Source organism: Pelophylax lessonae (assembly GCF_965119305.1).
Source record: "Pelophylax lessonae genome assembly, chromosome: 6".
Lineage (NCBI taxonomy): Eukaryota > Metazoa > Chordata > Amphibia > Anura > Ranidae > Pelophylax > Pelophylax lessonae.
This window is the reverse complement of record NC_138773.1, coordinates 52604381-52631032: the sequence shown is the minus strand read 5'-3', so window position 1 is coordinate 52631032 and position 26652 is coordinate 52604381. Positions and strand designations below refer to the sequence as shown.

At 43.3% G+C, this 26652-nt stretch overlaps 1 protein-coding gene across 1 annotated transcript in view; it reads right to left on the bottom strand.

The window, feature by feature from the left end:
- PPL (periplakin) overlaps positions 1-26652 on the bottom strand; it is a 113181-nt gene that overhangs the window by 26935 nt on the left and 59594 nt on the right. The window contains exons 2-6 of the mRNA XM_082261192.1: positions 12610-12712; positions 7752-7906; positions 1964-2087; positions 903-1028; positions 775-816 (exon numbers count right to left, since the gene is read on the bottom strand). Of these exons, the coding sequence (XP_082117318.1) occupies positions 775-816; positions 903-1028; positions 1964-2087; positions 7752-7906; positions 12610-12712 (550 nt within the window). The remainder of the gene's footprint in view (positions 1-774; positions 817-902; positions 1029-1963; positions 2088-7751; positions 7907-12609; positions 12713-26652) is intronic.

Sequence of the window (26652 nt, the reverse complement as noted above, 5' to 3'; positions counted from 1 at the left end):
AGCCTAAACATCAGGGTAAATCCACCACAAACTGGATGCAGAAAAAGAAAATGGGCCTTTTGGAGTGGTCCATACAGAGCTCAGACCTAAACCCCACTGAGATGCTGTGAAATTACCTCACACCAGACATCCTACAAATGTGTCTGAGCTGAAGCAGTTTTGTTAAGAAGGAATGGTAAGAAATTCCTCCTGAACAATGTGCAGGTCTAAGCCAGAGCTACTAAAGTGATTGCTTGAAGTTATTGTTGCCAAAGAGGTTTGACCAGCTATTACCGTCACTTACTTTTTCCTCCGGCACTGTGAATGTTTAATGGGTGTGTTTAATAAAGTCACAAGAAATTAGAATTGTGTGTTATCAGCCTAAGCACATTGTGTGTGTCTGTTGTGGCTTAGATGAGGATCAGATCACATTTTATGGCGATTTACAGCAGAAAACCAGTTAATTCTAAGGGGTTCACATACTTTTTCTTGCCACTATAAGTGTGAATGTGATGGTCAAGTGTTGCCAAACTTTGAGCTGCATAATGAAACATGATTAGTGATAAAGAAGGGCCCTGGCCCCTGGTCAATAGTATTAAAACCAAATCATTAATCAATAAAAAAAGACCGAGAACGGTTACTAGTAGTAGAAATCAACTGGTATGAACAGTGACAACCAGGATCCTTGACTAGTGACATTGAAAATTAATGACTAAGTGCTAGAAAGAGAAATGACTAGTGACCATGAAATGTCAAGGCTATGGTTAAAAATAAGACAAAACAGTTGGTTCTTACCAAGAGCTTCTGATATTTGACTTGTAGTCCACTGATGTAGTCCTGCCAGAAGATGAAAGCAGTTAGTCTAAGTTGTACATGGACATGCACTTACATTAACGTGAATGCCTCGCCATAATGATGCCCACCTTGTCACCATCTTTGTTAATGTGGTCTCCTAAGGCCTTGATCTCCTTGTGAAACATGTTGTGCTCCATAATCTGGTTCTCCAGGTTGGGTAAGTCGGTGGCAAAGCCAGCACCATTGAGCTGTTCCTGTGGTGAAATACAAGAAGAATATGGAATGTACAAACAGGAATGTTTTGTGGTCTGTTTTTATGTTCATATGCAGGTGTCATGTCATGGACATCCTTTCTTAAGGAGGTGGGGGGGGGGTCTTACTGTGAATTGAATTTCTTTCCTATGTCTGTCTTATATTTAGGGGCGTTAATCAAGTCCAAAAAGACCAATGGCGCCCTTGGGCAAAACTAAAGTGAGAAGTTGCACGCAGTGAACAGGGTTGTTTTCTTGTTCTCTCTTGCTGAAATTTTTTAAAAGACAAGAAGATTCCCGCCCCCCCCCCCAGGAAAAAGAAAAAAAAACTATTATTGCAGAGCGGGAAGGGAGGCAGAAAGAGGTGTAGTTAAGTCCCGCTTTAACCACTTGGAGGCCACGTAATGCCGTTATACCGTGGTCTGGGACTTCCAGGTTGGGGGTGTGCACGTGTGCCGCTTCTGCTGTGATTAGTCACAGTAGAAGCCAATCAGTGGGTGCCGGCCAATGGATGTCCACCGGCACCCACTGCCCGGCGAGGAGACAAGAAAGGATGGAGCTCTACAAATGTAAACAATGCAGAGCTCCGTCCTGTCAGCGGGAATGTGCTGGATTTTGTTTCCCTGCAAAGTCTGATGCAGGTTCTGGAATGATCATCAGACTAACTACAATTTTAATAGTCCACTACACATTTTAGTTAATAGTACCAGGCCCTGATGAAGGGAAAACAAACCCCTGAAACAGGTTGGCTTTTTTTTTTTTTTACAGAGTCTGAATAAAATTAAATCTGGACTTTATACATTGTTTTTTCGAGCTGTCTTTTTTGCATACCCAGTCCCTGTTTCTGTTACAAAAAAGAAAAAGCAAGAACCTGGCACCCAGGTGAACATAGCCTAGGTGAACATAGCCTAATACTGGTGACTGTTGGTGCTTCTTACCATCTTGTCATCTATGACTTTGCTCCAGTTGACTTTTGGGGCTTCTAAGGCGGTAACCTTGTGGCTGTAGACCTGATCATGCTTCTGTCTCTGGCTGACAAGTCGCTCCTTCAGCTGACGGATGCTAATGGGGAACAAATGACAGTCACTAGGGGCACAATAGAACACACAAAAAACAGAGTTATGAATGCACAGTCTTGACTTCAAAGTGGGGTGTCCATAGTCTACTGGTGGAACCACCCTGGGGCAGTGCGTGGGCAGGCCTTATATAGCAGGGGTCCTACTCAATGCACACAAGAATCTGTACTTTTATACATCCTCCATCTTTTTTTTTCAACTAATGTGCTATAGTGTGCTAATTATTAGTTCTTGGCCTGGAGAGAAATACATTGCTCGCCCTTTTAGGAAAATATTTTTGTGGTTGCGTGGGTCACAGACAGAGATGTATAGTAACGAAGTAGAACTACTTAAGTACTGTACTTAAGTACCGAAATGCGGTATCTGTACTTTCCTAGAGTAGAATTTTTTTCTCCTACTTCTACTTTTACTTCACTACATTTTTTCGATGATTTCGATACTTCTACTCAAGTATTTTTTTTTTGTGCTGCATAGTTACTCGTTACTTTTAAAAAAATTACCACTGCCAGAACAGTAGATGGCAGGTTGCATAAAGCTCAAAAAAATGTGTATAATGTAATTTGTAAATCAGCGCATACGAAAATAAAGGCTGTGTATAATAAAAGCTGCTATACCAAATCTTTCCAATAAAAAGAAAATATGAAACAAACAAATAAATGGTGCTACAGCGCTTAAAGTGCATCAAGAAACTACTAACAAACACAGGTTAATCATTTGAATAAATCATTTGAAATAATAAAAACAATATGATGTTCATACTTTTGACTTCTTTCTTTAATAACTACATAACACAGTACTTGTACTTCTACTTTCAGTACTTGAGTAGAAATTTTTTTTCAAAACTACTGGTACTTTTTACTTTTAGTACTTAAGTAGCAAATTTTTTGAAAAAACTACTTGCAATACTTAAGTAAAAAAAATGTTGAATACTTTAGTACTTCTACTTAAGTAACTTTTTCTGCGAGCACTTCCACTTCTACTCAAGTAATTTTTTGATCGAGCACTTGTACTTTTACTCAAGTAGAAATTTCGAGTACTTTATACAAGTCTGGTCACAGAGACAGCTAGGTGTGTTCAAAAGAAAGTCAGCAAAGGCTATTCCTCCTATTTCTATCACAATAGGTTTTCCTAGGGTAGGACATTGTATACACTGAGCTTCCCAAGTCTGCCATTCTGCAGTCTGAAAAAAAAAGTAACCTGAGCTGCAGAGAGTCTGTGACCGTTCTCAGCACATATTCAGTATCCCTACACTACTAAAACAATTTAAAAGAGCATCTATTATATTTATATATATATATATATATATATATATATATATATATATATATATATATATATTTTTTTTATAGAGGGAGGAATTCGAACCCCTGACGAGTTGTTATTGCTGCTTCATGGTAAATTTAGCCCTGTTTATGGACAAAGTATCATCAGACTACACCATAGTGAACGCAATCTTCTTCACACGGAGCAGTGGTGCAGCCGATTTCTGGAATGACCTATAAAAGTTTTATTTCTATTCATGAATGCTAAATGTTGGGTGGAGCACTTCTTTAACAAGCGTATTTATCACAATAGAATGCAATAAACATGCTGTCATCCTGTGTCTCTCTCTGTATCCTAAAACTGTCAATTTACAGCAACTGGAAGATAAATGAAAGCATCGGCTGTCAGTTGCCTTCCCCTAATGTGAAACTCATCTATTTTGTTTAGATTTCGTTCATATTCTTCCTAATCTACAATGCAAATGTTCTTATACGTGTTGCTGGGTTTCCTTTTTTGCATATAGCCCTGATCAGCCATGCTGGAAACACTGTATATTGTTTGTATTATTACTGTGTATATTTGTATATACTGTATATTTGTATATGTGTATATTTGTATATACTGTGTAAATTGTTTGTTCCTGGTCTGCAGTCTGCAAGATAATCATGTATCATAAGTACTGAAGATGGTAAAAAAAAAAAAAATGGACTCAAGTAAACAAGCTGCACCTATTGACATGCACTTACTCTTTGCTCAGCTGTGCAAATAATATATACATTTTGGGTGGACTGATCCCCTAATGAAAAGGAGAGCAAAGCTATAGAGGGTACAGAGACATCTGTGTCTTTTTCCTCGGACATCCCTGGTCTATCTGGGAAGCTCAGTGCCATCACTGACTCCGTCCTCCTACAGACTTCCTCAGGAGCAGTCCAAAGCAGGAGGAAATGAGGGGTGTCAGCTGTTCAAGCAATTATAGCTTTGAGATATTATATATATATATATCTCAAAGCTATAATTGCTTGAACAGCTGACACCCCTCATTTCCTCCTGCTTTGGACTATATCTCAAAGCTATAATTGCTTGAACAGCTGACACCCCTCATTTCCTCCTGCTTTGGACTGCTCCTGAGGAAGTCTGTAGGAGGACGGAGTCAGTGATGGCACTGAGCTTCCCAGATAGACCAGGGATGTCTGAGGAAGAAGACACGGGTGTCTCTGCACCCTCTATACCTTTGATCTCCTTTTCATTAGGGGATCAGTCCACCCAAAATGTATAGATTAGTTATAGGCAGAGCCTGATTGACTTCTTGCATGCCCTGGACACTCCAAAAGGTGAAATCTTTGTTCCAAAATTTGCAGTTTGTTGCTGTTCAGCTGGAAGTTTTGGGTGTTCCCACCCACCTTTGTGTGTTTGGGATCCTTTTTTTCTTATCAATTATATAAAATAAATAATCTAGCAGGAATAGCGAGAACCCCTCATAATTTGCACAACAGGTGTGATGACCCGGGAACTCAGCTTAGGGATGTTAGGAACCCTTCACAATGGGCACAGCAAGTGCGCAGACCTAAGAACTCAGCTCTGGGATGGTGGGAACTGTTTATAATGGGCACAGCAGGCGCGCAGACCTAAGAACTCAGCCCTGGGATGGTGAGAACTGCTCATAATGGGCACAGCAGGTGTGCAGACCTAAGAAACCAGCTCAGGGGAAGTAGGAACCCCTCATAATAGGCACAGCAAGTGTGCAGACCTGGGAAACCAGCTCAGGGATACTGGAAGCCCTCAAAATGGGCACAGGGCTGCAATCAGGGGGGGGGGCAGCCCATACACCTGTAGGGGGCCCATGCACCCAAACCAGGGCCGTCTGCTATCAGAGCAGACCTGCTAGGATGCAGAGGAGGGAGGAGTGGTAGACGGATTCTAAGTGTGTGCAGGGAGCAGTTGGGGCCCACTCTGGTAAGGAACGGCGTTGTGAGTCTGGCTGTGTGGGGTGGGTCAGACCAGGGCCACGTGGAGGAGGAAGAGGACATGGGATGCATAAAGTGGGACTGGGAGGAGGAAGAAGACATTGGATGGGGAGATGAAACTGGCAGAGGAGGAGGACTTGGGATGGGGAGGGAGGAGGGGATGGGATGGGTCTTGGTGGACTGCCAGTAGGCGGGCCCTGGGGAATGTTGGTGGTCAGGCAGGGGGATGGTAAAAGCAGGTGTGCGGACCCCAGAACTCATCACGGGGCTAGTGGAAGCCCCTGATAATGGGCCCAGCAGGGTGCAGACCAGGGAACTCAGCATAGGATGGTAGGAATCCCTTACAATAGCAGTGCAGACCAGGGAACCCAGTGAATGGATACTGGAAGCCCCTTATAATGGGCATAAAAGGTGTGCAAACCCAGAAATCAAGCTCAGGGATAGTGGAAACCCCTCAAGATGTCACAGCAGTTGTTCAGACCCAGAAACTCATCACAAGGATGATGAGAACCCCTCATAATGGGCACATTCTAGTCGTGCCCTGAAGCTCATGGAGGGCTTTTTAATAATAAAAGGCTCATCTTTTCTAGAAAATTATTTTATTACTGTATATTGTGACAGGTCAGGAACTTCTTCCTGCTTTTAAAGTTACCAAAAGGTCCACGTAAAAGTCTTTTCTCCCTATAAATGCACCCAGTGAATGAGAGGTTCCTCGTTCTATAAAGGAACATGACTGACTGGCTACTCTGCCCGACCACCTGCCAGGGATAAAGTGTCACTGTGTGCTCTATTTCTGTCATCGTGACTCCTAATCGGCTCAACTTTGACCCTCATAAATGTGAAAAAAAAGGGACCTGGCTGAGGAAGTCTGAGATAGGCTTCATCTGATAGATCACCACAAACATGCCTTCATGGCGGCTGAGATGAGAGAAGCATGGAAATTGGACCTTGTCATGTTTCTTATGATGTCTGTATCTCCAGAGGAGAATATTCTTTTGATTCTTGTCCAAGTGACTGCTATCTACAGACAGCACTGAATTGTAACAGAAGTTAAAGCTGCCTTTTAATCTGCTTGTTTTTTGTCTTCTCTGGTTCCTCCTTCTGTTATCAACACAATGATGATATTTTTTACATGAAATTGTTCGGTTTTCATTACATACTCCATTTTAGACCAAGTGACATCATCACTGGGTTTCTGCACTTCTCTATGCAATGTGGGTGATGTCATGGCTCTCTCTAATATAGCTGGGTGGTACAAGGGAGGGGGATGAGAAGGAGAAGGGGGTATGGAGCAGTGAAGAGGGGGATCCAAAAGGTGATGGGAGGGGGGGGGCCACGTTCGGCGGCTGCCAACTGGAGCGACTTCTCTATGCAATGCAGGACGATCATGGCTGGTGGAAGGGGCTGGAAGGGTGCTGTACATAGTTACAAAAAACATCAGAGAACCCTGCCTCAGGTCTTCTTTAAAGATTCTCAGTTCGGATAGTTTTAGTGGGCTGGCTCTTGGGAGAAGGTATGCAAATAATGCCTTGATGAGTGGATGTCAGTCTGGAGGAGTGGGAGTATTCATGTATGTTGCATTTGCCCCCATGTGATTCTGGGTCTCAATGATTGAAAGACCTGCAATGCAATAAATGAACAGGTGGGCCAGGGACAGTCAGGCTCTGGAGGGCTAGATGATACTGGACATTGGGACACAGGGGCGCCGCCCCCCCATCCATGCGTCCAGCCCCCTAATCTACATGCGGGGCGCCGGAGGCATGGAGTTCAAGGGGGCTTTTTTTTTTTTAACCATGTGATTAGAGCCAGAGGCTCTAATAGGCTAAAAAAAAAAGGGTGTGCTCGGGGCGCAGAGCACTGCGCCCCGAGCACACCCCGAGGAGGGTAGACTCTAGGAGACGCAGCAGACTGAGGAGACGCAGCAGACTGAGGAGAAGACGCCGCTGCCTGCATGCCCGCCTTTCACGGTGAGTGAGTCGGCGATGGGTGGGGTGGGGGGGGTAGTATGGTGTGGTCCGTCTGCTGCCCCCCCCCCCCCTGGCCCATGGAGCACCGGCTGCCTCTGCTGGACATCCTCCATTCAGGAAATGAGGTGGGAACTGTTTTTCTATGACTGAGAAAACCTAACCTACTATTTTGGGTAGATGTCCACCTAAATGCTCCTGCAAATGCCAGTGTGTTCCCAGGTCCACCCACCACTATATAACGCTCCGCCTTCCCTGTTGGACTTTTTAATTGGTATATTATGGAGAGAGTGGGAACACTTCAAGATCTACAGAAAAGGAGTCAAGAACTCAGGGCCACCTCAACGTTGGAGCCCCAAATGAAGCCAATGGGTGGCTCAACATATCAGAATCCTGTCCATTTGAAGAGCTCCAGTCATATATATAGATCCAAAATAGAAGAAATGTGGAAGCACTCACTCCTCCTGGATCATCTCTGCCTGCGGGTGATTGAGATGGCGAGCCAGCAGGGCATCCGTTTCCAGCACCACAATGAGCCTCTCCGACTCCCCGATGTTCTGGTAAGTGTTCTCCTTGTGCATCACAGGCTGGGAAGCGACAATCCTTTCCAAATCCTGTAGGGGGAAGACCAAGGGATTAACACGTGAACAGATTCATACAATCCACATTGGTGGGACGTTCATGGTTTTCTGGTCTAATCGTGGTGGCTCACATTTTTTTAAAGGAACTGTCTGTGGTGCCTCCCAGTAACCAATCAGATTGCAGCTTGAGATGGAAAAACACACGCTTCAATTAGAATGGTGCAATATACATATATACAAGTGTACCCGTCATCCTAAAAAGGTACTCGTATACAAGTTAGAGGGACTTGTAAAACTTGTGAACCAAGCCCTGTGTTCTTTTGTATTTTTCTTTTTTTCTCTATTTGATAATTTCTTGTTTACTGTTGCTTTCAATTTTAAGTAACTTTTTTTTCCTGTGAAAAAAAAAAAAAAAATGCAGCTAATGAGGAGTATTCCGTGATCTGACTAATCTCAGCCATCCCTGGGAAGGACTGCAGATCTCACATGGCCACTAGAGGGAGCATTTTCACATCTGCAAATTAGTAGATCTCAGAGGAGAGTTAGCAAACAAGGAGTTAAGTTTATCCTTGCGTCCGCCCCCCTAATCTACATGCAGGGCGCTGGACGCATGGATTCCAATCATTTTTTTTTTTTTTTTTAAGCACGTGATTAGAGCCAGAGGCTCTAAAAGGTTTAAAAAAAAAAAGGGTGGGCTTGGGGCGCAAAGCACTGCGCCCTGAGCCCACCCAGTTGTGTGACAATAGCGAATGAATATGACACACGGATCCTCCATTTGGCCAATCAGGAAGCGGGTCCTGAGACCCGTTTCCCGATTGGCTGAAAGGAGAAGCCATGCCATTGGCCAAGGAGGAGGGAGGAGACTGAGGAGAAGCCGTTGCCGCCGCTGCCTGCCCTCCACATGTTCATGGGGAGTGAGCTGGCGACCGGGGGGGGGGGAGGGGGGTTGGATGGTGTGCGGGTTGGTGTGGTTCGGGGGGGGGGTATGGTGTGGTCCGTATACGGCCCCCTCCTGCCCATGGAGCACCAGCCGCCACTGAAGGGAGGGTTACTATACAGGGAGGTTAGTGTTAGGGAAACAGAGTTATTGGTATGGTTATAGGCAAGGTTTATGTTAGATTTAGAGTTACAGGTAGGAGTGATGTTAGGGTTACAGGAAGATTAGTGTTAGGATTAGAGGAAGGTTAATGTTACAGAAAGAGTTAGGGTTAAAGGGAATATTGGAGTTGGGGGTTACACGAAGGGTTAGGGTTACAAGGAGGGTTAGGATCCGGGTTAGCGGAAGGGTTAGTTTATAGGTTACAGAAAGTGTTAGGGTTATGGGGGGGGGGTTAATGTTAGGGTTACATGGAAGATTAGTGCTGGGGTTACAAAGAGGGTTAGTGTTAGGGTTACAGGAAGAGTTAGTGTTAGGGTTACAGGAAGAGTTAGTGTTAGGGTTACAGGAAGAGTTAGTGTTAGGGTTACAGGAAGAGTTAGTGTTAGGGTTACAGGAAGAGTTAGTGTTAGGGTTACAGGAAGAGTTAGTGTTAGGGTTACAGGAAGAGTTAGTGTTAGGGTTACAGGAAGAGTTAGTGTTAGGGTTACAGAAAGGATTAGTGTTAGGGTTACAGAAAGGATTAGTGTTAGGGTTACAGAAAGGATTAGTGTTAGGGTTACAGAAAGGATTAGTGTTAGGGTTACAGAAAGGATTAGTGTTAGGGTTACAGAAAGGATTAGTGTTAGGGTTACAGAAAGGATTAGTGTTAGGGTTACGGAAAGGATTAGTGTTAGGGTTACGGAAAGGATTAGTGTTAGGGTTACGGAAAGGATTAGTGTTAGGGTTACGGAAAGGATTAGTGTTAGGGTTACAGAAAGGATTAGTGTTAGGGTTACATGGCTTAGTTTATAGGTTACAGGGAAGGCTAGGTTTATGGGGGTTAATATTAGGGTTACAGGTAGATCTCCTTTAATAGAAGATTAGTGTTAGGATTACAGGTAGGGTTCACGTTAGCGTTAAGGAAGGTTAGGGTTTGATTTATAGGGAAGGTCAGGGTTACATAGAAGATTAGTGTTAGGATTACAGGTAGGGTTACATGGAAGATTAGTGTTAGGATTACAGGTAGGGTTAGGGTTACATGGAAGATTAGCGTTAGGATTACAGGTAGGGTTAGGGTTACATGGAAGATTAGTGTTAGGATTACAGGTAGGGTTACATGGAAGATTAGTGTTAGGATTACAGGTAGGGTTAGGGTTACATGGAAGATTAGCGTTAGGATTACAGGTAGGGTTAGGGTTACATGGAAGATTAGTGTTAGGATTACAGGTAGGGTTCACGTTAGTGTTAAGGAAGGTTAGGGTTTGATTTATAGGGAAGGTCAGGGTTACATAGAAGATTAGTGTTAGGATTACAGGTAGGGTTACATGGAAGATTAGTGTTAGGATTACAGGTAGGGTTAGGGTTACATGGAAGATTAGCGTTAGGATTACAGGTAGGGTTAGGGTTACATGGAAGATTAGTGTTAGGATTACAGGTAGGGTTCACGTTAGTGTTAAGGAAGGTTAGGGTTTGATTTATAGGGAAGGTCAGGGTTACATAGAAGATTAGTGTTAGGATTACAGGTAGGGTTACATGGAAGATTAGTGTTAGGATTACAGGTAGGGTTAGGGTTACATGGAAGATTAGTGTTAGGATTACAGGTAGGGTTAGGGTTACATAGAAGATTAGTGTTAGGATTACAGGTAGGGTTCACGTTAGAGTTAAGGAAGGTTAGTGTTTAATTTATAGGGAAGGTCAGGGTTACATAGAAGATTAGTGTTAGGATTACGGGTAGGGTTAGGGTTACAGGGAGGGATAATACTAGGGTTAGAAATGGATTGAACTCTTGAAATCTTGCCTGGAAGCTTTCCGTAAAAGAAGCCATATACTCATGCCCTGTGTCCTGATCCCGGGATTTTATAATAATGTAGAGCAAAGTGCTTTCTATCACTTTATTATAAGGCTTCTCTACTTCAAAAACTGTATTTCATTTCTGCCAGTAGATTCAAAACACCAACTGGCTCTTTTTAATATTCCAGCTCTTCCTCTTGTAGTTACCGACATCAATCCCTCCTAGATCAGTCTTTCTTCTCCTGCTGCATTCTCTATATTATCAAGCCAAGGGAAGATCCAACAGGGGCAAGGAGACCCTTTACAATGGCTTATCCAGGTGGATGGAATGGAGAAGGTGCAGAAGTCTTTCTATGAGACTTCAAGAGATAAAAGAAAATCGGTGAATGCGATTCACCTAAGCTGAAACATCAGTTATGACAGGGCTGGGCCTGTAAAGGAGCCAATAGGAATGCTAACATTAGGCGCCTCAAAATAATAAAGAGGATAGACATATATTCATTGTAATTGTGTTCATTGAAGGTGTATAGAGGCAACAACTGATTAGGTCTGGGGATAGCTGTGAAGATTTTGGGGTGCTGGAATCTAAGTTCTAAGAAATAGAATTATGTGGGGCAAAGAAAAATGGAGCGATTACCCATACCTCCCAAATTTATGAGATGGGAACAAGGGACACCTATTAGCAAAATTAGGTAGGCATTGGACACACCCCCTGCCACACCCCCATAATGGAGAATTATACATAAAATGAATGATTAAACCGACAGGTGATTTTTTTTTTTTTTTGGTGTTTTTCTTTTTACCGCCTCTATTCCTTTATATTGGCTTTGGAAATTTACAAATGCAAAAATTTAGAATTTGGGAAAAAGGTTTAGCACTGGGGAAAACTTTTTGAAAGCTAAAAAGAGCATTTTATATACAAATTATACAATTATATAGAACAGACCAAAATGAGGGACAAATGAGGAGAAAAGAGGGACAGGGGGACTTTATTCCAAATCAGGGACAGTCCCTCCAAATCAGGGACAGTTGGGAGCTACTATGGGATTACCCATAGTAAACAAATAGATTACAGTCCTAAACTTTATTAATCCTGCATTGGTTATGAGAAAGACAGACAGGGAAAAAAAACGATATATAGATAGATATATAGATAGATATATAGATCGATAGAGAGGGGCCAAGTGCATCCCAATGTATGTATGTATGTATATATATATATATAAAAATAAAAGATCATTTACATTTTGTTACTAAGAAATACATTATTTGGATATAACAAGATAGGTTTTTAATAATATGATATATGTATTTATTTATAAAATATTTATAATTTATTTATGGTATAAATATTTATGTTCATTTGTTTTAATTATCATTTGTTTTATTTTATTTTATTTTTTTTTAGTTTACTTTTTTTTCTTTTAAATTGCTAGTGTTGTTTATTACTCTTATCTTTAGGATTTGCTTTATTTTTAGGTATGATACACATTCTTAATTGATGTTGATGTTTGTGTTTTTGTGCACTATTTGTCAGTTTTAATAGTGCCCCATTTGTGACTATCAGTGTCTATCAATGTATGTAATATTTATGTTAGATTGGCCATACTGGTGGGCTCCGTGGACTACTTTTTAGCGTTACTGCGGGTTACTACTACAGTTTTGTTATAGTCCTATTTATGTTGTCATTCACGCCCCCCTGGGATTCCCAGCCCCAGGTGTGATGACAGGGCAGAAACGGTGACATCATAGCTTTTTCTGATGTCATGTACACACCAAGCAGGGCGAAGGTGATGCATGTAAGCACCTGCATGCTGTTGGTCACTCACAGCTTCCCCCCCACCAGGATTTTTAGGATATCAGTTACCTTCTGTAGCTTGGTGTCGGTGTCCACGATATATCGCTCCACTTGGTCGGCATTTTTCTGCAGTCGGTCGATGAGCTCCGATAGTTCTTTATTGGAGGAGACCCTGTAAGAGGGGAGAGAAGGAGACCCGAAGTCAGCCAGGCACAACATGCTCAGAGCTCAGCAGTCACGCAGATTTCGATGTTCTCCCACCCCTCTGCTTCCCACCCCTGGGCTGACTGAGAGCCTTGTGGATGCCAAGGGGGAGCTCGGACTGGATCCCTGCCAGCTCATTAGCTGGTGACTCACCCGGCCTTTTGTATTACTTTCCAAACTATGTGTGAGCTGCAGCCAGGGGATCAGGCTAGATAACAGTGAGTGTGTGTCAGCAACACTCCAATCTGCACACTACAAGCACCACTGTTATTGTTGTACTGAACACTCAGGCCTGGCCATCTTGGAATGCATGGTGGGTATGCGGACTCTTCTGCTAAAGAATAGCTATCGGCACATATATTACACATACACACAGTATAAAAAATGTTTCATGTTTCTCGGACAGATTTGCATTCGGGCGCAATATGGCAGCATGCGCTAAATTGTGTCTCTCGCAATAATGCATAGCAAAGCACCTGCTCAATGCTTGGTGCATTGCGGTGCCATTCATTATAAATAGAACCCCAACACATGGTACAGTTGAGCCCACTGCACTCCAACCTATTGTACAGTAAGTCACAGGGCATTGTACATAGAGTTTAATACACTACAACACATTGTACAATAGAGGCCAATGCACTCCATTGTATAGTAGAGCCCAACGCACTGTACATTACAGGCCAACACACACTGATGCATGGTATGGTAGACCGTGGAGCCCAACACACCTCAATGCAATGTACAGTAGAGCCTAATGCATTGTACATAGGATGCCAATGCATTGTACAGTACAGCCCAACACACCTCAATGCATTGTACATAAGAGGCCAATGCATTGTACAGTAGAGCCCAACACACCTCAATGCATTGTACATAAGAGGCCAATGCATTGTACAGTACAGCTCAACACACCTCAATGCATTGTACATAAGAGGCCAATGCATTGTACAGTAGAGCCCAACACACCTCAATGCATTGTACAGTAGAGTCTAATGCATTGTACATAAGAGGCCAATGCATTGTACAGTAGAGCCCAACACACCTCAATGCATTGTACAGTAGAGTAATGCAATGTACAGAAGAGGCCAATGCATTGTACAATAGAGCACAACACATCCCAATGCATTGGCCAGTAAAGCGGATCCCAAAAACAACAAACAGTAGAGCTAAACTTATTCCACCACAACATACAGTACAGCCTAACACACACACACACACACACACACACAACACCCCCCCCCCCCCCAACCCATTGTATAGGGAAGTCCAATGCAATGTACAGTAGAGTCTGTGCTTGCGTGCGTTTTAGTTTTACTTCCTCACTCCTAAGACATGCTAATAGGTTTATTGGACCCTATCTAAATTGTCCCAAGTATACGCGTTAGGGACTGTAAGCTCCTCGAGGACAGCCCTATATAACAGTCCTGTAATAAAAAATGATCTTGTAGTTCATCAGTATGTATCAAAGTGTGATTATTCTGTGGAGTCCATTACAGGAATATACACATATATAGGGCCGTTGTACATCCTCAGACTATTTTACTTGACCCCATTGAAATCCAATTAGGACTTATTAAACCATTAGGCATGTGAGATGTAACAGGACTCATTCAATAAACACAGTCATATAGATCTATTTCCCAGCATCACCCTTAACACATGATTTCTGGTAAACAGTTCTCACCCCACACTCCGTCATGTCAAGATTATTAAAATATAATTGTACAGTGGTATAGTTGCATCTCCATCCACAAAACCAAAATGGATAAGCGCGCTTAAGCTGAACTCTGGGCACAAAAACTATCATTCCTCAAGATCCACAAAGGGTATACAGTAAATCCTCTTCATGAGCACCAAATGCCTTCGCAAAACCCAGATATTACCTTGTAAATGTAGCAGTGACATCACCACTGTGCAGGGAGCAGTTGTTGGGGAGTTGTGGGAGGGATCCAGCAGGCCCCACCCACTAAAGGCTGCCTGCAGAAAAACTACAGGAGGGGGCGGAGACCAGACCAGTCACCCTGCACAAGGAGAGAGAGCAGCACCGAGTGGTCTTCATTACAGGAAGCTCCTGCATAGAGGAAGTCTTACATTGGATTACTGCACAAATCTGGAAGAAATACACAAAGCTCACCAACATTCTAAGAATAATACACATGATGAATGGATTTAGACAATATTTGCTTATCCCAGAGTTCAGCTTTAGGACCAATTTACACCAGATGCAGTCGATCGCTCTTTCGAATGCAGAATTAAAATGCATGAAAAATTAATGTATTTCAATGAGCCTAGTTTACACCACTGCTGTGCTTTCATGTGAGTTTAACCCCTTCATGATCACCTAACTCATAGGGTACGTTTTAACCACTTGCTGACCGTATACTGTACATATACGGCGGCTCTCCTGCAGTGGATCACATACTTAGTACGTGACCCTCCCCTTCTGGGTCCAGGGGGCGCACAGGCATGCCACCGGTGGCTCGATCCTGCTGTAATTATTCACAGGGGGAGTGATCAGCAGATGTCCGCCGGCACCCGCCGATTCTGATCAACCGATGTCCGCCAGCACCCGCCAATTCTGATCTGCAGATGTCCGCCGGCACCCGCCGATTCTGATCAACCGATGTCCGCCAGCACCCGCCAATTCTGATCTGCAGATGTCCGCCGGCACCCGCCGATTCTGATCTGCAGATGTCCGCCGGCACCCGCCGATTCTGATCTGCAGATGTCCGCCGGCACCCGCCGATTCTGATCTGCAGATGTCCGCCGGCACCCGCTGATTGTTTGTCACACAGGCAGAATGACAGTCTGTCTATATAAACAAGGCAAATTGCCATTCCGTCAGCAGCAGTGGCGGCTGGTGCTAAACTTTTGGCGGCAAACAAACCCCCCTCCACAGCCACAGCTTCCTTGGGCTCTTCTCTCCGCCAACCAGATCCGCCTCCTGTCCTGGTTGGCTGGGAGGAGAAGCCTTTTTCAAGCCAATTAGAGCCTCAGGCTGTAATCATGTGGCTTGAAAATAAAAAATCTCATAGAAACCTATACGAGTCCAGCGCCCCACATGCATCCTCCCCCATTCATACTAGGGGGACGGCGCCCCTGAGCCCCTAATGGACCGACCGCTCCTGGTCAGTGCTGAAGGCACTGATCCTGTGTTCCTGATAAACAGGGACATGAATCCTTGCCTTCCCCTAGTACAAGCACCTCCCACCGTTTAGTATAACACTAACTAGGCACACATTTAACCCTTTGATTGCACTTGATATTAACCCCTTCCCTCCAAGTGTCATTAGTACAGTGACAGTGCATATTTTTTATCACTGACCCCTGTATTAGTGTCACTGGTCCCCAAAAAGTGTTGGTTAGTGTCCGACTGTCTTCGGCAATATCGCAGTCCTGCAATAAGTCACTGCTCACACCATTACTAGTAAAAATTCCATTCATATATCCCATAGTTTGTAGATGCTATAAGTTTTGCGCAAACCAATCAATACACACTTATTGGAATTTTTCTTTTACCAAAAATATGTAGCAGAATGCATATTGGTCCAAACTGATTTTTTACATTTTTTTTGGATATGTTTTATAGCAGAAAAGTAAAAAATATTGTTTGTTTTTTTCCCAAATTTTTTGCAAGTTAAAGTAAAGCAGTGCCGTATCGCAAAAAATTGCCTGGCCATTAGGGGGTGTTTATGTGCTGAAAACATGCTCACAGGACAAAGGCTATGTTGTCAAAGACAGCTCTTGGCCTAGACTAGAGTAGTAGTACGGCAGGACCGGCTTCCAATCATGTGACCACTGTGAGGTGTGGACCGGTCTAGGACCCACACGCTGCAGATGCAGAGCCAAACGCAGGACACAAGCACTGTGACAAGGGCCTACTGGGCTACTGCACACCAACTGACATTAATAGGACTGCCTGCACAGGGATGCACAGGTGCAGGCAAACATGGATCCCCGTGAGGGCAAACATGGATCCCCGTGAGGGCAAACATGGATCCCCGTGAGGGCAAACATGGATCCTCGTGAGGACAAACATGGCCCTCGCTCGGACATACACTTGGGTGTGAACAACGCCTTAGAAATAATGAAACTTGCCTTACAAATTACATAAATACCCTGCCTGGCCGAAAAAAAAAAGTCGTCACCTGGAATTAACTAAGCAACTAACTAAACTAAGAATGCAGTAACTTTCCCATTGGATAATTGCTGCATGTGCCCAAAGAAAGAGGTCAGCTGACCACCTGAATATACTGAATGACCAGGTTATTCCATCAATGGATTTTTTTATTCCCTGATGGCATGGGAATATTCCAAGATAACAATGCCAGGATTCATCAGGCTCAAATTGTGAAAGAGTGGTTCAGGGAGCATGAGACATCATTGTCACACATGGATTGGCCACCACAGAGTCCAAAACTTAACCCCATTCACACACCTCCCAACTTTTTGAGATGGGAATGAGGGACACCTATTAGCAGAAGTAAAAGGCATAGGACACACCCCCTGCCACGCCCCCTTAAAGGACATAAAAAATGATTAGTTAAATCCTGTAAAGGAAATTTGTAAGTTCTGTATATTATTGTATACTATTTTCTATGTATTGCACACTGCACTCATTGTACACACAGCACTAATAATGTTTCCATTACATGTTTGCATTCTTTCGAGTCCTGATTAGAATTGGCCTGCCTATGTTACGCCCCTTGTTCCCATAAAACTACAATTGCATTATTAATGCGATTCCTATGCAATCATGTGTATCAAAGCCTTCAATTGCGTCAAATAAATTGGGATGTGCTGGAGAAGAATTTGCGCAGTGGCCCGACTCTCCCATCATCAGTACAAGATTTTGGTGAAAAATGAATGCAACACTGGACAGAAATAAATCTTGTGACATTGCAGAAGCTTATCGAAACAATGCCACAGAGAATGCGTGCCGTAATCAAAGCCAACAAAATATTACAGTGTGTGACCTTTTTTTTTTTTTTTGGTGGTGACTTTTTTTTTTTTTTGGCCAGTTAGTGTATGTTGAATCTTCTATCAGATTTTGGTGATTGGTATCACACTGACAAAGCTCTGCCATATTTGGCACATTCTGTGCCCAGGGTGGTGAAGGTTAACTCTCCCGGATGCCCCAAGTAAAGAGGTGACGGATTACACAGCTGTCCCCGAGCTCGGTAAACAAGTGAATTAGGATATGCAGAATTAATAATTGAATTCCACCCTCCCTATTACAGCTCTTCATCCTCCTACGCAGAATAATGTCATCTCCAGCCTGGGATGATGCCTGGAGCTTGAGGCTGTACACGTTAGGCTGGTGGACCAGAGATACACGTCTGGGTGGAGATCAGTTGCAAACATCCTAAAAATACCCTTCCTGTGACACCTTACTCCCAGGTTCCAGTAATCTTCCTTGTATCAAAGTCCTCTTTTTTTATGGTTCAGGTCACAATTTAATCTGCTTATATTATTGCCTTCTCTGGTTCCACCCTCTCCCAATCAACATGCTAATTACATTTTTAAATAAAACCTGTCTATTACATGCCTTAGTTTTGATCCAGTGATATCATCACTAGGTCTCTGCGCTTCTCTATGCAATGCAGGCAGGAAGGAAAGGGGAGGCCCAGGGACAGTCAGGCTGGAGAGGAAGAGGCTAGACAACGCTGGACTCCCTTCAGCCAGGATAAGAGGCGAGCTCTGACTTGCAGCAGCTTCTAATGCACATGGTGAGAAGCTCACAGTGTGCTGTAAAAGCTGAATAAGCAGTTTCAGTCCAGGAGAGGAGACTGTAAACCTGTGCAAGACTGAAGGGAAGGCTGGAGATTTAAAATCGTCACAAAGAAGAAATAAAAACAGGAAAAAAAAAAACTGTATAAGAAAAGCTATCAGGCCCCTTTCACACAGATGTTCTGATTGGGTCAGCCTGAAAAACTGACAAACCCTATCGGAACCTCCATACTTCTTTATGGAGTGGCAGAGTTTTACACTCGCCTACATCCAATCCACCAATTACAGATGGACGAGGATCTGTTCCCCTTCTGTTTAGTGGATCGGATCGGATGGCATCGGATGGCAGTCAGGTGTATATGGACAGTCTGTCTGTTTACATCCGGCCACCCATAGAGGAGAACGGTCTGTGTCCGTGTCCGCTCTGCATGAGCCGAGTGGACACAGACCCGTCATACGTCTGCACCGTGAGGATCAGTAGACAGATCCCCTGCTGAGCAGGCGAATCACAGCCACAGTCTGCCCTGTGTGAAAAGGGCCTAATACGCATGCATGAAAAATGCAGCAGCCCTGCAATCCTTTAATAGTAAACCATTTAGGAGCTCTGCAATTTCTTATTTGTCTATTACAGCTTAGGGAATTAGGGGTTCTATTCTCTCTGTTGTGTTTCCCTGAGCTTCTGTCAGGTTTCCTGATGCCTGGATGGGATGGAGCACACACTACATTTGGGTTAGGACTCTTACCTGTGCAGGTATGCTGGGGCAGCCACAAGCCTGAGTAAGGGACTAGAGATGCTAGGAAAAGACTGCACTTTGTATTGTACTGTTGTGTTAACTTACTCTTCAGTAAAGCTTTTGAAATGTTGCCTTTGCGGGTTGTGAAGTTACTAAAGGGGTGTAATGCAAGTAACTAGCACACATAATCCAAAGCGCAGGTCACCAAGCACATTGGGGTATGATAAAGGTACAAGAGTTAATACAGTGTGAAGATACAGTGGTTAGCGAGGGTAACAAAGGTTTTTCTAACAGCCTGTTGTAAGTGTGTACATGTGACAGGTAGGACAGCTTCTGGCAGGAGGAGTTGTTGTCGGCACTCTCTCCATGAGCGGTCCGTCCCCCAAAGCCAGCGGAATAGATCCGCATCGCAGAGGTCCCCGAAGTGCACGGATGGAGTCCCTGCTAGGTGCACGGTGGGGACCCATATCGTTACTGGAAGTGAGATAGCAGTGATACGCTGTACAGGTGGAGAGGGCAAGGGCTCTGCGTGTCCCTACTAAATGCATCAATGACCAGGGCCATATTAAATCGAGAGAGTTTATTAGAGTTCAGTCGCCTGTACAAGTAAAGGTACCCCATGTGAAAGGCAGTGACTCTTTTTGGAAGTGCCTAGCGTAGCCCAGAAGAACCCACTCTTGGTCTGGCCTCTCATGTGACCCTTGCTTGGCACCCAACGAGGAGGCAAGCATGGAGGACGTGACTACCACTCCCCGACCCCTGCCCTACAAGCACATAAGCTTTAAAGAAAATCCCCTGATGAAGCCATGAAAAGTGGTGAAACGTGTCAGAATAGGAGTGTTTTACACACAATGGGCATGTCTATCATTCACTGATCTGTTTCAACTGGCAAATAAATAAATATAAATGTCAAGGGTGTGGTTAAATAAATTCCCATAAAATGATATTCAGTGATAAATGAGATGCAGAGATCAGGGTGTACTTTCACAGCAATATGTTTTATGAGAACAGATGAGAGATGTGTGTATATATATATATATATATTATATTATATATATATATATATATAGAATAGAAGCTACAATAGAAGAGATAGCTGATAGAAATATAGTGCGTCCAGTGGGAGAATGGGTAACAACCTCTCATTATTACATTATTACCCCCCCCCCCACACCCCACCCACCAAATGGTCTGGACCAGTGCATAAAGCAAGGTCTATAAAGACATGGATGAGCGAGTTTGGGGGTGGAGGAACTTGACTGGCCTGCACAGAGTCCTGACCTCAACCCGATAGAACACTTTTGGGATGAATTAGAGCAGAGACTGAGAGCCAGGCCTTCTCAGCCAACATCAGTGCCTGACCTCACAAATGCACTTCTGGAAGAATGGTCAAACATTCCCATAGACACACTCCTAAACCTTGTGGACAGCCTTCCCAGAAGAGTTGAAGCTGTTATAGCTGCAAAGGATGGGTCAACTCATTATTGAACCCTACGGACTAAGACTGGGATGCCATTAAAGTTCATCTGCTTGTAAAGGCAGGCGTCCCAATACTTTTGACAATATAGTATATATGTGTGCATGGACACAGAGGCCAACATAGAGGTGTATTTACAAGCTGGAAAAAAAAAAAGCCAAATACCTGTAAAAGCCCCACATTTTTTTTTAAGCCCAGTATCCATTAGCCCTAAAACATCCAATGTAGGCTGGGTCTACACGTTAGCACTGGGGAACGCACACGTTGGGCATTGGATTGCTCCAGTGCCATTCACTTTGCCAACACCTATGTGTTTTTGTTTACAAAAAAAGTACACACACACACCTTTTTTTTGTGCGTTTTAGGAAGGTCATTCAAATAAATGGGTTGTCCTAACGTGGGCACCAAGTAAGACAACAACTCGCTTTGTGTTAAGTATGCATCGCATACTAGCACATTATGTGACACTTGCCTGCAAAAGAAGCCCGCGTTGTCCCCGCTGGCGGCCGCATCCATCTTAGCCCGTTTTCCTTTTTCTGGTCTGCGGACTCCGGCTGTATTACTGTCCGGAGACGCGTGACGTCACTCCTGCGCATGCGCGCTGGAGCCGCAGATAATGGCACAGGGCTCTGAAGAAACGGCGCAGGCGGCCATTTCTTCAGAGGGCATGCCCCAATGATGTCATCGGCTGCATGCAATGTAAATATCTCCTAAAGAGTGCAAATTTAGGAGATATTTACATTATCTACAGCTTACCTATAGGTAAAAGTTATAAAAGTGGGTTTACAACCTCTTTAAAACCAATTGTAAAACTTTAGAAACGTTTTGTTTTGCAGCACCTAAAATGCATTGAGTGGGTTGGTTGAAAGCTCAGAATTCTTGAACATCTGCTGTACTTTTTATTAGGATTCATCAGGCATTTGGCTACAGGTAGAAATTCTGAAAAAAAGAAGAAATGCCACATTGTGTATTCCTGAGGGCACATATTCTGTCTGCTCGGGTTTCTTGTTCAAGGTCTTTGCAAACATCTCTGCATGACCCAAACACCATAAATCACACCTTGGCTGACACCGATATCTGTGGAATGCTAAATGTTATGGATCCAGGTCTTGTTCTAAATGTTTTGGAGTGCTTTGAAGAGCCCAGCTAGGTATACCTGTAATACCTGGTGATTGGAAGGGCGCCACCTTTTGGCATCCCTCTGTACTGTGAGTGCCAAGTGCAGGTTTTGCCCTACAAATCCACACTGAAATAAAAGTGCTGCCTTTAGAAGCCTCTAATACAAGCAACCTTATTTTAGCCCAAACCTGCCGAGATCCCAGATAAGCAGCGACTTTCACGAAAGTCAGAGTACAGCCACACCCCGCATCCCACAATGCACTGCCCAAGTGCTTGGGAAAACTATTGTAAGGACCTGACATTGCCATGTGGCAAAGGATGGAGGGGCCCCCGGCCTATATACAGATGCTAAAGCCTTAACCACTTCCGGACCGGAAGAAGATTTCCCCCCCTTAATGACCAGGCCATTTTTTGCGATTCAGCACTGCGTTACTTTAACTGACAATTGCACGGTCGTGCAACGCTGTACCCAAATAAAATTGTCCTTTTTTTCCCCACAAATAGAGTTTTCTTTTGGTGGTATTTGATCACCTCTGCGATTATTTTTTTTGCACTACAGTATAAACAAAAAAAAAAAGAGCGACAATTCTGAAAAAAAAAAATATATATTTTTTACTTTCTGCTATATAACATTCTCAATAAAAAAAAAATTAAAATCACATTTTTTTAAATTATTTTAGGCCAATTTATGTTCTGCCACATATTTTTTGGGAAAAAAAAAATGCAATAAGCGTATTTTGATTGGTTTGCACAAAAGTTAATGCGTCTTCAAAACTAGGGGAAAGATTTATTCAATTATTTTTTTTTTTTTACTAGCAATGGTGGCGATCTGCGATTTTTAGCGGGACTGCGACATTGCGGCAAACAGATCGGACCCCTAACTGACATTTTTGACACCTTTGGGGGGACCAATGACATTACTACAGTAATCAGTGCTAAAAAATATGCACTGTTACTGTACTAATGACACTGGCAGGGAAGGGGTTAACACCAGGGGCGATCAAAGGGTTAAATGTAAGCCTAGGGGGTGTTTTCTAACGGTGAGGGGGATGGGCTTATGGAATCAACACAGAGACCTGTGTTCTTAAATAGGAGGGACACAGGAGCTCTGTGTTGATTGCTGACAGAACAACGGTCTGCTGGGTTTACAACAGCAGACTGCCGTGCCGTTCTGTCTCCACGGGAAGGGATTGCGGGTGCCCGGCGACAATTGCGGCCGCCAGCTCCACAGATCAGATTCCCCCCGCTGGCGAATGGGCACGTGTGCACCCCTACAATGGCTCCCGTGAAGCGATGTACGGGTACGGCGATTCGTGGGAACCTGGCGACCTGCCGCCGTATATCTGGTTGGTCGGGAAGTGGTTAATGTGGAACTAAATTGTAACAGAGCACCACAAATCGAAAATGCTAATTAATTCATTTTTAATATTCAAAGCAAAATCTCCCATCCATCCAACTATCCATCCATGTCTCTATGCTTTATTTTGTTGAGAAATCGCTTTGCAAAACAACCCCCTAACGTTTTTAGAATTTACTTCCTGGATCCATCTGCCCTTAGCTCAAGCATGTATGCAGGAGGGTGTGCTTAGCTGAGAACCCCCCCACCTCCCGTCCCTCCAGATGAAACAAAAAAAAAAAAAAAAAAGCCCATGAAGATTCCTGGGATGTATGACATCATTTTGCCCTAAGCCAGAAACCAGGAAGTCGCTGAAAATTTGTAAAAAAAAAAAAAAAAAAAAACGGAAATATCATTTACCTATTATCTATTTACTAGGCTAAAGATTTTAAAATAGTTCCTGTTGATTGAGAGTTTAGTTCTACTTCAAAGTCTGCACTGGCATATCAATTCAGTGGGCATCTAGGGGGAAATCTAGGGCCAAACTGAAAAAAACAAAGCTATTTTCTTCCATTCAACTTCCATTTCAGTCTGGCTTCATATGGTTTTGTAATGGCAGGTCTACTTTAAATAGGGCCTAGCACCTGATATCATATCATTCCAATAATCATTGGAAATGCATCAAAATAAAATGTAGCAATGAAGAAGAAAAATGTAGAAATAAAAATAAAGAAAAAACAATATAGCGTATACAATTGCGACACAATTCATATTGTAATTGAATGTTATTAAAAATGATCTTTCCTTTTCAATCTGCAGCTGTTGTAATTTTCTGAAAATGCAATGCAATATGGCCGCCTGGAGCTGTTCTGTACACAGAAGGTATACTGACCATAGGCGTGCGCAGGGGGTGTGCTAGGTGTGCCTGGGCACACCCTAATCACTACGCTGCAGGATGGAGAGTGGGGAAAGGGGCTAGTAAATATGTAATTTACTGGCGCCTTCCTTTTCCAAATGAACATTTTGAACACAACTAGGTTTACTATACTTCAGTTTATGAATGAACAGGAAGCCACTCAGCACAGAGCTTTGGGGTGCACACCCTAATGCAATAGGCTGTGCACACCTATGATACTGACCTTTGGTGGACGTGCAGGGGGGGGGGAGTGCGAGACCCCCTACGCTCCTTCAGAACTACAGGAACCATCTATATACACCATATTACCCCCCCCATTGAAGATTCTAGAAACATTTTGTCATCAGTAGGATACCTTCTATTAAGAATTACTGTCCTTGGATGTGTCCCCACCCTCAACCATTCTTGGATTGTGTCATGTGGAAGCTCCTCTATCGCACTCATTGACAGGCCCCTGAGGAAGCGCATAAGCGCGAAACATGTCGAGTCTGAGCGATTAAATAGACGCCTAGCAGTGGAAGTGTTCTACTACCAGAATTCACAACTTCTGACATTCTCTGTTGCTATACTACTGATATTGGTTGGAAATATATTAAGGGAAGTTATATTTTCAGTTCATTTGCAATACTAGAATGGTAGTCAGCATCCATCTGCACAGCGCTGTTTCACATTTGTAAAAATTGTATTTTTGATGTATTTGTGTTTGTGAAACTAAAACATTTTAACATGGAGTACTTTACTGGCACGTAATATCAAAAGACCAATGAATATAAAATCAATCCTAACTTATTAAAGTCTATGCTACTTCACCCCTCTTCGATAAAAGTCCCATGAGGCATTGCAAGGCTGACAGTTACAAGCATGACTCCCACGGGGAGAGGCATGATGGGACTTGTAGTTCCGCAACAGCTGGAGGGCCGCCAGTTCGACACCCTGATATCGGAATCATACGTGTACATTGTTGTGCGTTTTTATTATTTTATAGACGCTCTGTGTCTTCCAGCAAACACTTCAGTGTCCACACCGGGGTCAAGGAAACATTTTTCAAGCCTGTTACTCATTCTGCAGGAATGTTTATGGGGAAATAGTTAGAGATAATGGGAGTTTCAGAACACAACACTGGGCTTTGCACAGGCGGGGTTATCAGGGCATCAGGCACAGCAAGAAGAGGACAGTCCTGGCTCGATCCTATGATAAATCACATAAAAGGCCAATCCACCCAAAAATGGAATTTCAGGGTTGGCAGGTGCTAGAAAATTAAATAGCCCTTTATTTTCCTATATCACCGGCAGGGAGATCTCGGTTTTGTTCCCTGATCTGTACACCTGCTATAGACATGATGAAGGGAATTATTCTCCTCTATGAATAGAAATATCAATGACATATAAGGCCATCATCCATTATTGTATAACCAGAAAAAAAGGAATTGGACTTTACAGGCCGCAAAGGAGGGATAATTAAAGTTATGTAAAATACATTTTTTTTTAAAAAAAGTTAAAATCATTACATAGAAACAAACCAGTATCCAATACAGATTAAAAATAATTCCTATTTAGGAGCAATAATTGATGCAGTTGGTCCCATTATGTAGCGCAAGTCTTCAATGCCGACGCGTTTCGCCACATGCTTCTTCAGGGCTATAAAGACCATACGTTACTTATCTACAAAAAAATAGAGTATCATTTTTGCATAAAATGAAGAATGCAAGGAAAGATATGGGCAACCATTATGTACCTTGGATGCAGCCAAGAGCTATGGCACAGAGGTCTTATTACTGCTTTGCCAAAGACATATATGAAACTAGAGGATGATTTCAACCACCAGACTCTGCTGGTAACTGAATCATCCCTTCTGAGTGAACTTGCCCTTTAAAGAAAAACTCTAGTCTAAAATAAATTAGATTTATTATAATAAATAGATTTACTAAAAAGCAGCCTTTGCTGCAATGCCCACCTGCAATCTACACCTGTCCCCCGCAGTACTTCTTTTACGCCACTAGATGTCCTCAGTCTTATGGTTTAAATGGTGCCCACCTTCCCTTGTACCCGCCCCCAGCCTGTGACTGGACAGCGAAGGAGAAGCGGCACTAGTGATGAGCTCATTTCTTTGGCACTATGCTCTCTCCTCCTATAGGTGAGGAGGTCTTATTACTGCTATCCCAAAAACATATATGAAACTAGAGGATGATTTCCACCACCAGACTCTGCTGGTAACTGAATCTTCCCTTCTGAGTGAACTTGCCCTTTAAAGCAGAACTCTAGTCTAAAAGAAAAATAATACAAATAATTTAGAATTGTTAATCTAAGAATATATATATTTAATTTACTAAAAAGCAGCCTTTGCTGCAATGCTCACCTGTAATCTACACCTGTCCCCCGCAGTACTTCTTTTACGCCACTAGATGTCCTCAGTCTTTTGGTTTAAATGGTGACCACCTTCCCTTGGACCCGCTCCCAGCCTGTGACTGGACAGCGAAGGAGAAGCAGCACTAGTGATGAGCTCATTTCTTTGGCACTATGCTCTCTCCTCCTATCAGCATACAACTTTTGCACATGAACTGATTGCCTTCTTGTGCTTTTTAAGAGGAAGCCTTGCA